Source organism: Hylobates moloch, unplaced genomic scaffold (genome assembly GCF_009828535.3).
Source record: "Hylobates moloch isolate HMO894 unplaced genomic scaffold, HMol_V3 SCAFFOLD_1, whole genome shotgun sequence".
Taxonomy (NCBI): domain Eukaryota; kingdom Metazoa; phylum Chordata; class Mammalia; order Primates; family Hylobatidae; genus Hylobates; species Hylobates moloch.
The window spans coordinates 221,983,472-221,998,315 of NW_026652276.1; the positions used below are offsets into that span (position 1 = coordinate 221,983,472).

The following is a 14,844-nucleotide window of genomic DNA, read 5'->3' on the forward strand; positions in this document are numbered from 1 at the left end:
ACCAGGGGGTGGCCACTTGAGTTTCTTTCTTACCATCCCCAGTTCTCAGACCAGTCCTTGAGGTAATCTTGTAACACCCAATTTTTTCAGTCCTAAAGGGGAAAAAAATACACTTTTTTTTTTGAAAGGGTCTCGCTCTGTCACCCAGGCAGGAGTGCAGTGGTGTGATCATAGCTCACTGCAGCCGTGAACTGGGCTCAAGCAATCTTCCCGCCCTCAGCCTCCCAAGTAGCTTGGATTACATGTGGATGCCACCACACTCAGCTAATTTTTTGTAGAGACAGCGGCTCGCTATGTTGCCCAGGCTGATCTCAAACTCCTGGCTTCAAGCAATCCTCCTGCCTCAGCCTCCCAAATTGCTGGGATTACAGACGCCAGCCACCACATCCAACCAAAACGCTAACTTCGCAGGACTGAAGAACTCAGTGCTGTGCAAATCAACATAGTCTTGAAAACAAACTGAAAAGCTATGGTTAAAGACAGAAATCTAGAGAAGAAAACTGCCATATTCTAGGTGAGTTATAACTATGCAGACTAAGAGTACTGAAAAAGAATTCGGTCATTTAAGTAGTAGACAGTACTATTGTTAAGCAATGAGAGAATAAGTATGAATCCCACACACTCTTGACTTTGAAGGGGTCTAGAACTGCACTGATTGAAGCAGCCACTAGCCATGAGGCTAGTTAATTTTAAATTAATTAAAATGAAATAAAATTTAGTTCCTCAGTCCTGCTATGCAAATTTTAACTGCACAGTAGCCACACAGATATGGCTACTGTCTACCATATTAGGGCGACACTGAACATTTCCATCATCACAGAAAGTATGACTGAACAGTGCAGGACTAGAAGAAAATTTAGAAATACCTATCAACAAAAAAACCCACAATACTATATAGTGAGTAAAACTAGGTAAACTTTGGGGTTCTACAAAAGCACAAAGCAGAGGCATCAAACTAGGACTTGGAAAGAGGTTAAGAAAAGCTTCCTACAATAAATGGTAGGTGAGCTAAGTCTGGAAGGTTTGGAGGGTGGGGAGGGGGAGGAAATCTGTATTTCAGGTGGTAGGAAAAATATGAGCAAAGACAAGTCAAATTTGGAGAGTGTTTGAAAGAAAGTAATGATGAGGTTATGTTATTCTACATAGAAGAACCAGTAAGTATTCAATACAGAAAAGATGAAAAAAAATTTTTTAAAAGAAAAGTAGTTACCAGATCTCTCTAAATTTAGCCTACATTCATGGCACGATAGTGGCAGGTACTTCATGAAGGAGTAATAATTCATGTTCTATTTCCCAATGATTCCATGTTTGAGTCCAAATGAAAATGACTCATACTGAGTTTTAAACTGCCTGGGCAAGTTACATTTAACTCTGATCTGAAGATCAGTACCAAAAAGTTAGGAGACCCACAATGCTGTCTAGACAACTCATAAAATAACTTAATATTGCCATTAGCCTGTAGTTCCTAATATTGCCATTAGTCCTGTAGTCCTTAATATTGCCATTAGCCTGTAGTCCTGGCTACTCAGGAAGCTGAAGTGAGAAAATCACTTGCGCCCAGGAGCTGGAGGCTACAGTAAGCTATGACTGTGCCACTGCACTCCAGCCTGGGTAGCAGAGTGAGACCCCCATCTCTTAAAAGAAAAAAAATTGCCCATTAATTTTACTATTTGTCTCCAGTTCATTTATGCTCCCATACTGCTGTGGAGCTACTTTCACATAGTCCCAATCCTCATTCTCGGCTGATAACCTCAAGTTTTACTTCACTGAAAAAAACCAAAGCAACTGCAAGAGAACATGTACAGACTCCACCAATCACATCGACCTTCCTAGCAGCATTTCTATCCACATACTCTGCTTAATGGCCTATTATCATAAAGTATAGATGCTCCTATAGAAAGCCAATCCTTCCTATTTATACACTAAATCCCTTTCGCTCTTACCTCTTCTAAGACAGTGCTTCAGCAATTCTTATCTCTCCCTCCTGAAATGTTTTACTCTCTAATGGCTCATTCCTATCATCATACGCCCTTATTTTTCTTATCATTAAAAATTTATTGACCCCACTTTCCTCACTAGCTCTGGCCCCATTCCTCTGTTCCCCTTTACAGGATAATTCCTCACCATCTTTACTTCCCCTCCTCTTCTCTCTTAAAATCAATTCAGTCAAAACATCTCCTTCAATATTTCACCTAATTTTTGTATTTTTAGTAGAGACAGGGTTTCACCATGTTGGCCAGGCTGGTCTCGAACTCCTCACCTCGGGTGATCTGCCCGCCTCGGCCTCTCAAAATGCTGGGATTACAGGCATGAGCCACCAAGCCTGGACGAATCTACTTTCAAAACATCCAAAATCTGACTACTTCTCAGTATTTCTGCTATCACCAATATGGCCTAGATAACTGAAAGAGATCCTTCTCTAATCCCCTAGTTTCTACCTTGCCCCAGCAACTTTGGCCTCCTGCTGTTTCTTAAATAGGCAAGGCACATTCCTGACACAGAACCTTTGAACTAATTGGTTTATCTGAAATGCCTCCTCCTCCTTTCTCAAATTTTTGTTCAAATGCCCCCTTCTCAACTGAGGCCTACCCTGACCTCCCTATTTAAATTGCTACCTACCCCCATCCCAGCCCTAACCTGTTTAACTTTCATTGCTCCATAGTACTTATTACCTTTGAACATACTATATAATTTCCTTTCTGTATGTCTAAGGTTTCTCTGCCCCATCCCCCAATACACACACACACACTTCCACTGGACAGTAGCTACATAAGGGTAGAGACCTTTGTTTTGTTTTCAAGTGTACTACTAAGCACCTAGATCACTACCTGGCATATAGCAGGCACTCAAATATTTACTGAATACATGAATACCTGTTGTCCTACGAAATGACTCAATACAAAAGTCACCAACGTAGTTTTGGATGAATAACAAAGCAAATGTTAATCACAGCTTTTTTTTTTTTCTGAGACAGACTCTTACTCTGTCGCCAGGCTGGAGTGCAGTGGCGTGATCTTGGCTCACTGAAACCTCCGACTCCCTGATTCAAGCGATTCTCTTGCCTCAGCCTCCAGAGTAGCTGGGATTACAGGTACGTGCCACCAGGCCCAGCTAATTTTTTGTATTTTTAGTAGAGACGGGGTTTCACCATGTTGGCCAGGATGGTCTCAATCTCCTGACCTCATGATCCACCCGCCTTGGCCTTTCAAAGTGCTGGGATTACAGGTGTGAGCCACTGTGCCCGGCCAACCACAGCTTTTAAATACCAAAACACAAGTCATAATTACCAGTTTTCCTATAAATGGAACAGTTTTTCTACTGTTATTAAGAAAGTTTACCTCTTTCCCATGAATTGCTTACTGAACACATGAATCAATATGTTGCCACTTCATGTTTCTTTAATTAAATAATGTTTTAAAGTAACATTAATAGAATGTAGTTAACACTGAAACAGTTCTAGGACAATCATCAGTCAGTCCCACATTAAGAACTGCCAAAAGTGTAAACTAGAGCCCTGTGCTAAGCATATTATTGTTCAAAAAAAAAAAAAAAAAAAGAACAAAGACTTCTGAAAGGAAATTTTTACATCTATAGTATTTACCTTTTGTCTTAAAAATCAACAGAAAACTCTACTATAATTTTGTGAAGGCTTTTACATATTCATCATTTCACTTTATTTTCATAGCACTCCTATGATCTACTTAACTCATATGGCCTACTAGAAGTTCAGTGCACACCATAAGGAGGGGGAGGAGGATCAAGAGATGCCAGGGAAAGGCGAGCATTCAACTGAGTTCTCATGTATAATGAAACTTACTTGAGATTGTGTGACTTACTGTTAGTATGAGAAGGCATGTGCAGGAAGAATATGAGTGGAATATCATCAATGTTAGAGGCAATCTTGTAAAAACTAAAGGGAGATGAACATTTTCTGTGGCTCTAGAATAGGAATATAAAGACTACTCTGAATCATAATCTCTTCCCTATTTGATGTTCTCTGACACTATTCCCATGGAAGTATATATTAATGTGTGTAAAACAAAAAATGTTCTGAGTTATTTAGGAGTAATTATCAATAGTACTTTATCTTTTTACAGTAAAAAAAGTTATAAAGGCAATAACTGCTTGCTAGTCACAGAAAAAATGGGATATTTTTATGATGGGAATTAAGTCAACTTCATAAAACATTACCAGAAATTAGGCTAACAAGAGCTCTATAAAAATAATCAGCCAGGCACGGTGGCTCACACCTGTAATCCCAGCACTTTGGGAGGCTGAGGCGGACGGATCATGAGGTCAGGAGATCGAGACCATCCTGGCTAACATGGTGAAATCCCATCTCTACCAAAAATACAAAAAAATTAGCTGGGCATGGTGGCATGCACCCGTAGTGCCAGCTACTCCGGAGGCTGAGGCAGGAGAATCGCTTGAACCCGGGGCAGGGGCAGAGGTTGCAGTGAGCCAAGATCACACCACTGCACTCTAGCATGGACGACAGAGCGAGACTCTGTCTCAAAAAAAAAAAAAATCATCATCATACCTACTTAAGACTTAATTACAATTTTATTGCTGACACTAATAATCCCCTTTAATATTAAAAATACATCTATAAGGCCAAATGGAAATTTATTTTGCAAAATAAATGGTACAAGGTACAAAATACAGTTTAAAAATATCAAGTCAACTGAGAAACAACCCCAAGCAGTACATTAAACTGTTTAAAATACTCCAAAGTAAGCGACTAATTCAAAGTATCCTAACATTTTATTTCAATTAAGCAGTTCTAAAACTATAAAGTAAAAATTTTCTGGTGTTATTAACTTCAAGGTTACATATTTAGTGCAAGAAAAAATATAAAACAAAAGTATTCCCCAATTTAAATATAATTAAAGTATCTTTTTTTTTTTTTTGAGACAGAGTTTCCTTCACTCTTGTTGCCCAGGCTGGAGTGCAATGGCGCAGTATAGGCTCACTGCAACCTCCGCCTCCCTGGTTCAAGCAATTCTCCTGCCTCAGCCTCCCAAGTAGCTGGGATTACAGACATGCGCCACCATGCTCGGCTAATTTTTTGCATTTTTAGTAGAGATGGGGTTTCTCCATGTTGGTCAGGCTGGTCTCGCACTCCTGACCTCAGGTGATCCATGCATCCTGGCTTCCCAAAGTGCTGGGATTACAGGCATGAGCCACCGTGCCCAGCCTAATTAAAGTATTTTTTAAAGATATCCACACTTCTTCACTTTTTTTTTTTTTTTTGAGACGGAGTCTCGCTGTTGCCCAGGCTGGAGTGCAGTGGTGTGATCTCGGCTCACTGCAGGCTCCGCCCCCCGGGGTTCACGCCATTCTCCTGCCTCAGCCTCCCGTGTAGCTGGGACTACAGGCGCCTGCCACCTCGCCCAGCTAATTTTTTGTGTGTGTGTATTTTTAGTAGAGATGGGGTTTCACCGTGTTAGCCAGGATGGTCTCGATCTCCTGACCTCGTGAGCCGCCCGCCTCAGCCTCCCAAAGTGCTCGGATTACAGGCGTGAGCCACCGTGCCTGGCCCACTTCTTTACTTTTTAAAAACACATCAATTTTGGAACAATAGTCAAAAATAGTCTGCCAAGATACGTATTACTCTCTCCCTGGAAGCGCAGTTTCAAAATCGGCAAGGGGAGGCTGGGTGCGGTGGCTCATGCCTGTAATCCCAGCACTCTGGGAAGGATCACTTGAGCTCAGGAGTTCGAGACTAGCCTGAGCAACACAGCATCTCTACCAAAAAAAAAAAACAAACACTCAAGGATTTTTTTTAAAAACTCTGCAAGGTGACCCAACAAAACTGGAACGATACTCCTTGCAACATGATCAAAAGCTTAGTCAGTTTCTACCTTCCCAATTGTCACCTGACCCTCTACTGGTCAGGTATTCCACACTTCCTCTCTAGAAACATGTGTTTCCTGATACTTTGTTTTCTAATTATTAAATGAAAATCATGATGAGAAACATCATTTTACACTGTAGGGATAATTCCCTGGGCTAACCAGTAAAAAGCTATCGGTGCAGTTTAAAACAAAGTAAAGGGGCCCCATGGGCCCCACTGAAAAAGGTAGAAATATGACCAACTACTACCATATGCCTTTCCTTAGCAGAAACGTAACAATTTAATGATGCCTCTAAGATTAAGAAAGATACTAATTCTTAAACATCACAGAACATGACAGAGGTTTCAAATGGAAGAACTCTTCTAATGAAGATGGAGAATAACACATTGTAAACTAGTATATTTCACAACCTAATGGACACTTCCGGTGACTTTTTTTGGTGAATAACATCTTAACATATTCACTTTCCCCTATACACATTTTGATTACACCTCATAATTTTGCAACATGGTAAAAAGGACGTGACTGACTTTTCTGTGCAACCTACTAGAATATCTCCTTTATTTCTTATAAGAAAATTAATTTTGGTTGCAACTTTTACCTGCCACTTTTCATGAACCTCACCACCACATAATTTAAGACAAAGATATATTAATTATATACTGAAGTCCGAAGTATTTGGTGGTAGAAGACACCTTTGAAAACCTGAATAAAATTATGGGTCTTCTCCTTCCGAAAGTATGGTAACACAAGCAACTAAAAAGTCAAAGTTCTAAAAATCTTCTCAACTGGACCTACCTGATTTTAAATTTAACTATAAAGCTATTGTAATTAAGGTAGTGGGGTATTAGCCTAAGAAAACACATACAGATCAATAAAACAGTAGAATCCCAAACTCACAAACAGAAGCAATTGATTTCAATAAAAGTGCCAAGGTGATTCAAAAGAAATTTGATAAATGTGAAACAACTGGACATCCACATGTAAAATCATGAATGAACCTTAACCACTGCTTCACAATTGCTGGAGCGCAATGGCGCGATCTCGGCTCACTACAACCTCCCTCTCCCGGGTTCAAGTGATTCTCCTGCCTCAGCCTCCCAAGTAGCTGGGACTGCAGGTGGCCACCACCATGCTCGGCTAATTTTTGTATTTTTAGTAGAGAGGGGGTTTCACCATGTTGGCCAGGCCAGTCTCGAACTCCTGACCTCAGGTGATCTGCCCTCCTTGGCCTCCCAAAGTGCTGAGATTACAGGTGTGAGCCACCATGCCCAGCCCCACTGATATGACTTTTATATGACTCCATTTATATGACTTTCTGGAAAGGGCACAACTAGAGATCAGACCAGTGTTTGCCAGGGGCTGAGGGTAGAAGATGAAACTGAGTGCAAAGAGGAACTAGGAGCTGGGCTTGGTGCATGCCTGTAGTCCTAGCTACTTGGGAGGCTGAGGCCAGAAGATTGCTTGAGCCCAGAGTTCAAGTCCAGCCTGGGCAACACAGTGAAACTCCACCTCTCTCTCTCTCTCAAATAAATAAATCTAGTTTTTACAAAAGCAATTATGAACTTTCTATAGACCTCTAACCTACACCTTACTTTGAGAACCTCAAATATAACATATATAGTCTCCCTTAGACCAAGAGTCAAAACAGTTCAGCCCATGAACTGGCCCACTATCTGCTTTTGTATAGCTCACAAGCTAAGAATAATTTTTACATGTTTAAGTGGTTGAAAAAAAATCAAAAGAAGATTTTCATGACACATGGAAATGATATGAAATTCAAATTTCAGTGTCCTGAAAATGACTACTGGAACACAGTCAAACTCATTTGTTTAAATATTGTCTATTAGCTACTTCTGAGCTACAACAGCATTGTTGAGGAATTGTGAGAGGGACTGTATGTCCCACAATGCCTAAAATATTTGCCATCTGACCCTTCAGATTGCTGATCTCTGCCTTAGACACAAGTTGTTGAAATTTTCTACACAGATGATACCTGAGAAGATTTATGCCAGCACAAACCTCTCTTCCATACACAGTAGCTCTAAAATTTTTACAGCCATAAAACCCCTTTTTCAAGGAAACTAACATGTAAAGCAGATAAATGAAGAACTTCAATAGTTATGGTATAGAGCAGCACTCCCCAACCCTTTTGGGACCAGTGACCAATTTCATGGAAGACAGTTTTTCCATGGACGGGAGTAGAGGGGGTTTCAGGATGAAATTGTTCCACCTCAGATCATCAGGCATTAGATTCTCATAAGGAGCACACAATCTAGATCCCTCACATGCACAGTTTCTGATAGGGTTCACGCTCCTGCCACTGATCTGACAGGAGGTGGAGCTCTGGCGGTAATGCTCACTTGCCTGCCACTCACCTCCTGCTGTGTAGTCAGGTTCCTAACAGGTCATGGACTGGTAGATACGAGGCTATGGCCCAGGGGTTGGGGGCCCCTGGTATAGAGGCACTAAACAGAGCCTTGGGGTAACCTCTGAAGAAGGTCCTTGAAACCCCAAAACAGTGTTTTTCAAACTGCCTGTTGCAGCCAATTTGGCTGTCAATTTAATAAGCTGATTTTGTGACTGGCAGAAAAAAAGAATAGAATATTATAGAAAATCAGATCACCTCATATCTAGTAAGGTTTTATTCACTAATTCTTTCACCAAATATTTTAGTACCTATGTGCCAGGTACTATTATAGATGAAGATTTTTAAACTACAAAACAGACAAAAACAGTTTCACATATGTATTAGTGCAATTTAAAATTTTTATTCTGGCCAGGTGGGGTGGCTCACACCTGTAATCCCAGCACTTTGGGAGGCTGAGGCAGGCAGATCACGAGGTCAGGAGATGGAGACCATCCTGGCTAACAGGGTGAAAGCCCGTCTCTACTAAAAATACAAAAAATTAGCCAGGCGTGGTGGCGGGCGCCTGTAGTCCCAGCTACTTGGGAGGCTGAGGCAAGAGAATGGCGTGAACCTGGGAGGCGGAGCTTGCAGTGAGCTGAGATCCTGCCACTGCACTCCAGCCTGCGAGACAGAGCGACACTCCGTCTCAAAAAAAAAAAAATTATTATTTACAGTGATAGAATGTTTTTGAAAAATTCTCCTAGAGCTCTGGCGTAATTTGAAAACCACCATCCCACAGTACATTTATCCCAAAAGTGCTGTCAGGAACTGCAGCTACCTTACAAGAATGAAAACGATGCTTTATCTGATGTTACAGAGCTTCCAGAAGATATAAAGTTAATTGAGTTCAAAGCAATTTTTATGTTCTGTATCAATTTTTTTATTCTACTTCACCAGGGCCCAGAAAAAGAAGTTACTGGGCATCAAGTTCCCTCTATATGCATAGTCTCGATACAGGAAGGAATAAGAATAATAGCTTTTTTTTTTTAAGCCCAAGAGAAAACATGGACACAAAAATAATTTCAGAGGGTAGAGGGGAAAAAAATAATTGCTTAATGTTAGGGTGGAGACTGTATTCAAGAGTTTCTTCTGATTACCATGCTAATTAAGTATGTTAGTGATTTAGGTTGGAAAATTGAAATCGAAAAATAAAAACATGGCAATAAAAACAAAACATTTAAGAAAGAAATGGAACAAATGAGGCTATATTTTTCTTCTTATACTAACATGAAGTTATTCATAACCTTATGATTTTAAAAAGCAGTACTTGACACCTTAAAAACAGAAAAGCTCCCAAATAGGCCCACCTATTTTGAATTCAGAAGTTCTACAATCAAGCCTTTTTTTTTTTTTTTTTTTTTTTTTTTTTTTTTTTTTTTTTTTTTGAGGCAGGGTCTCACTCTGTTGCCAGGCTAGAGTGCAGTGGCGCGATCATGGCTCACTGCAGCCTCGAACTTCGGGGCTCAAGTGATCCTCCCATCTCAGCTTCCCAAGTAGCTGGGACTACAGGTGTGAGCCCACCGTGCCCAGCCCTACTGCCACATCTGGCTTTACAGAATAACCAATGTACATTAAAATAGACAGAATAAGTAAAGGACTTAAAATAATTTAACTTCTGATGAAGACAAAATCTAGTAAGAGCTACTGGCAAAAAAAGGCTTATCTTAAGGACAATATCAGGCAGAAATGTAAGGTGATTAGACCATACTGGATTTCATAAAACAAGGGGATTATGACACAAAATGTTCACTAGGTATTCAGCTAAATTAACAACATCAAAGTGTCAAAGAAACAAAATGCACTTCTGCAGTTCTGAAAGAGAAAACAATTTTATAATTGGGAGAAAAAGGGAAAAGGAAGAACAAAAAAGTAGTCATCGCATTCTCTGACAAGGTGGGCATCAGGTCTTAGAAAATGCCAAAAAACAAAGGAATCTATTCCCTCCCTCTCTTCCCGATCACTCATGGAACACAGGTTTCCAGCTGCTATATCCAGACCCACCTCCTATTCATCCTAATCAAGAAAGCAAGGGATAGAAAAACAAGAAAAATAAGACTGTACTAGCCTGTTACCCTAATGTAATTTTTCTGGCCTATTATCCAAATACATGTACAATTAAATCAAGTTTGCACTCACATTTACTACATTCAAGGATTCAAGCACCCAGTCCAACATTCCTTTCTTAGCTGTTTACTGACCGTTTATTCCTTTAATGGCCAACATATAAAATGACTGACAGATAATATTCTACACAGAAAAAGGAGTGGATGCCTAAAGAAGAGAGTTCAGTAAATAAGGAGAGAGAAGAGAATATAGAAAGGGAACACCAGAAATACCAAAGACAAACAACTATTTTATGATTTTTGCCAAAAGGGCACCTGTGAATATATCTGGATAAGTAATAACAGCAATAGCCAAAACTGCACAAGCACCTACATTAATGAGAATACCACTTTTCAGGGTTATGATGCAATCCAACCTGGTGTGGTTCACAAAGATGTATTTTAATACAGTGGACCCCATTATAAAGAAGATTATATCCCAGAATATTCCCTAGTCAATACGTTATCATAATTAAACGGTTTAAGATTGACGATCAGAGATCTTGAAAACAGAACATAATAAAATTGTAATTGTAATGCAGTTGTGAGAAGCTCCCTTCTACAGAAATAGCACAAGAAGAACAGTTAATAAATACCACTCTGGTATCACACTTAAAAATGTATTTATTATACCATATGGTTAATTTATACCATATACTATTTCATATCATATGGTCATAGAAAAAAAATCAGGTAAATATAAATGGTCAGATGTAAATGTTTAATGCCAAAAGTATAATTACATTCATTTGATAAATATTTAATAAGCACTTATCATTTACCAGAATATTCTATTTTGAGCACCTACAAAGTATTAATACTACAAATACAGGATGTGAAATTTGTTCACTCCCCAACATATTTTAAAGACTAAAATCTACATCCTATGTTCAAGATGTTTGATAGCAGTAAAAAATTAAAAACAACCTAACAGCCCAAAAAGATGATCAGTTAAACAAATCACAGTATATCTAATAATACATAGAAACTTTTGCTTTAAGTTTTTTAAAAATACAAAACTACATAGTGTTATAAAAGCATTAAAAAAAAACAGATAGAATACACCAAAATGTCTATAGTAATAATATCTTAGTGGCAAAATGACTGATGATTTTTTACTTTTTGTACTTATATTTTTCTAATTTTTGATAATGACTTGCTTTCCCTTTGAAATCAGACCCTTTTTTTTTTTTAGCTGAAATTTCCCTCTGGGAAACTTTGATTTAAAAAAAAAAAACCTACATTTTACTGTTAGGTAAAATAAATCTTCAGAATAAAATGTGTCATTACACACAAGCAAACCTTTTCATTCTTTCCATGTAATTTGCAGTAAAAGATCCCTTTAAGTGAATGTAAGGAAGACTTCAAATAAAAGACCACAGCACATTTCAGTTTCCACTGAATATCAACTTCAAATTTAAAATTATTTCTTGGAGGAATTTATTTTATCATCTGTAATACTGATATTTACATTCAAGAGATACATTTTTTAATCAATGTCACCCTCCCAGCCAAATACATTTATTATCAGTACAGAAAAAAATGTAGAGGGAAAACTACTCTTCACCACTAAACATTAAAACCTGGGTAAAGGGGACAGTAGGAAACACTTGTCTTTTAACCAAATAAAATGAGAGTATCCTTATGGTTTCAGAAGATATGAATATGCTTTCCAATTACTGGCAATTTATACTTAAATTCAGCTAGCCTAGAGGTTCTCAAAGACTGGTACACGGGAACTGCTTAAGACATGTGCCAAATACAGAAATCCATGGCCCTCGCTCTCACTTACTATATCAGACTCTTCAGGCGGTACAGTTCCAAACAATCTGGCCCTTTCAAATAAAATAGAAGGGTAGAGATTCTACTTCACAAAAGCCTTCTTTACAGAATTGCAAACGGTTCTAATAACTCTGCAACAAAGTCCCCAATATAAACAATTTTATAATCAGAGAATTACAATTTCATAACCCCTACCCATTACTTTACTCATTGTTCCACTCTGTAGTAGTCTTCAAACAAGATACAATTCAACAAAACTACACCATCTATTACAGAGTAAAATAAAGCCCAGAGGCACCTGTGCCTAGTTATGACAAAGGCATATCCGATTCCTGGAGAAAAAAGACAGCAGATGTGACCCCTAGTATTTATCCATTAAAAACAATGTATCCTAAAAATAAATTTCCATGTCAACGGAAACAAAGATGTTTATAAATAAGAAGGAACGTGGAGGTGTGGAGAAGAAAAGAGGAAGCTTCAGAAAGTTAAGTACCAAAAGCCAGGAAACAAGGCAAAATGAATGGTAACTGGAAACAAGGGAAACAGAATAAACTAGGAAACTGAAGTAGGGAAGAGCTTTCTCCTTAGAAACCAAGAAGCTGGGGGAAAGGAACAGATATGAGAGGAAACTGATCTAAGCAAAAATGCAAACTGAAAAGTGGAATGATTTTAAGAAACTTAAAAATGAGAAATTTTAGAACAGATCAAATGATGGTACAGAACACATTTTGGGCATGTAGATAAAGATTATATAAAGAGTAGAAAACAAACATTATCATAAGCTGATGCTGAATAAAGCAAGCATATTGGATGAATTTCCAAAGATGATGATGCAAAAAAAAAAAAAGAATTGCAGACAGAAGAATGAGATGTTATGAGAATTGAGAAATTAGATGTTAATAGTAAGTAGCAAAGAGAACTTTGAGCAAAGTCAGCAAACTCACATTACCTAATGAATAACTGTAAACCACAATTACTATACCATATCTTATTTGTAAAGCATAATAAAGTGTATTATTTTCTGTAATAAAATACCAAATGTTTGTAATAAATTTTATGTAATAAAAAACAAAACGTAAATAATTTGACACAGTGCTAAGAGGCTGACTAATGCAAAAACAGGCTGAGAGAAGCAAGGACTGGAGAGGAAAAAGTAAAAGGAAAAAAATAGGACAAAAAGGAGGACAACACTAAGAAATCAATCAGACCTATAAAAATGGGTAGGAATAAAGAGGTGTGAATGCACAACGGACGACTAGCCAAAAAGTGCCAGTAGTGCAAGGGCGAAAAGAGCCAAGTGAAACCTGATGGAATCTTGACAGCTTCTGGGCTCAGAAAATAAGTAGCTCCAAAGTGTCCAGGAGGATTTGTGAAGATAACAACAGACAACAATGTTAGGGAGTGGTGAGATGAAGTAGAGAGCCTCAAGAGGACCAGGGTAAGAGAAGTGCAAAAATGCTCTTAAGTGGGAGCTGGGGTTAGAAGGCAGGCAGGTCCGACAACTGGAAAATGAGCGGGCGGTAGATGGGAATAGAATGGGGGTTACCAATCAGCGACAGAGCGCCAACAAACATTAGGAATAGAGGACCAGAGACCAGAAAAGGCATCGGAAACTGCGATTCAGGATTGAAAAAGTAAAGACTAAATCAAAATAATTTGCTGGGTAAAACAGGTGAAGAGAAATCCCCAAATAGAAAAGTGAAAAAGGGCAGCGGACTGAGAAGGGGGGCAGTCCGGGAGAGGAGAGAGGAAATGATGAGCCCCATCATTCCCACGACCATGTAAGAATTACAAGCGACAGTAACTCGGGCTGTGGTCCCAGCCCAAGCAACTAACCTATATCCTCTACCTCGAGGCCGCCGCCGCCCCCACCCCACAGAGATGCAGAGCTGGATACTTCAGCCAGTTGTGACCTTCTCGAACCAACCCTGAGTTTCGCCCCCTATTGATAGCCTCCCGCTCAACCACCGCTGCCCCAATCCCCACATCTGGGGTGGGGGCCAGGGAAACCCCCCGGGCCATTGTGTGTGTTTACGTAGGAAGGCTCTGCATGACGGAGAGGGACGCGGGGGCGATGCCCACCTCCCAGCCCGCGGAGCCGGCCCGAGAAGGTGGCTGAGGGCATCAAGCCCCCACCGCCGCCTCTTTCCAAAATAAACACCAGCCAGCCGCCGAGCCCGGAGTCGGAAGGGCGGCAGGGTGGCGCCGGCACTCACCTCCTCCGGAATGGCAGGGTCCGCAGCCGAAGAGGCCGCGGCGCCGGCGCCGGCCTCGGGCTCCATGTCCCCGTTGAACAGAGCCTGGCCCGGCTCCGCGCCGCCACCACCGCCACCGCTCAACGCCGCCATCTTATAACCGAGAGCCGGGGCCCGAGCGGCCGCTGTCGGGCGGGGAGGGGGAAGGGAGGCGGAGAGCTGGGGGAGGCGGAGGCGGAGGCGCGGGGGGCGCGGGGAGGAGCGGCCCGGGCGGCGCCGCGGGCGGAGGGCGCCTGGGCCACCTCAGGTACCGGCCCGCGGCCCCAGGCGCAGCCGAGCCTGAGGGGATTGGGGGAAGGACGCTAGGCTGGGGGTGCGGGGGGGAGCGGGGAAAGGGGGCGGAGACGACGAGAAGTCGCCGCGGCAACGGCGTCACCCTCGTGTCACGGTCGTGACGTCACCCCGGTGCGTGACGTAATCTGAGGAGCGCCTTCGCG

The 14,844-nt window shown here is 40.7% G+C and overlaps 1 protein-coding gene across 9 annotated transcripts in view; it reads right to left on the reverse strand.

Annotated features, from left to right (window-relative positions):
• The window catches only part of BRAF (B-Raf proto-oncogene, serine/threonine kinase), a 208,322-nt gene extending 193,595 nt beyond the window's left edge, over nucleotides 1–14,727 (reverse strand). For all 9 annotated transcript variants that reach the window (XR_009209599.1, XM_032761940.2, XM_032761945.2 and 6 more), the window contains exon 1: nucleotides 14,369–14,727. Coding sequence is in view for 8 of the 9 variants with exons in the window: in XM_032761940.2 (XP_032617831.1) it covers nucleotides 14,369–14,500 (132 nt within the window). In the remaining variant the exon portion in view is untranslated. The remainder of the gene's footprint in view (nucleotides 1–14,368) is intronic.
• Nucleotides 14,728–14,844: the final 117 nt, after the last annotated feature.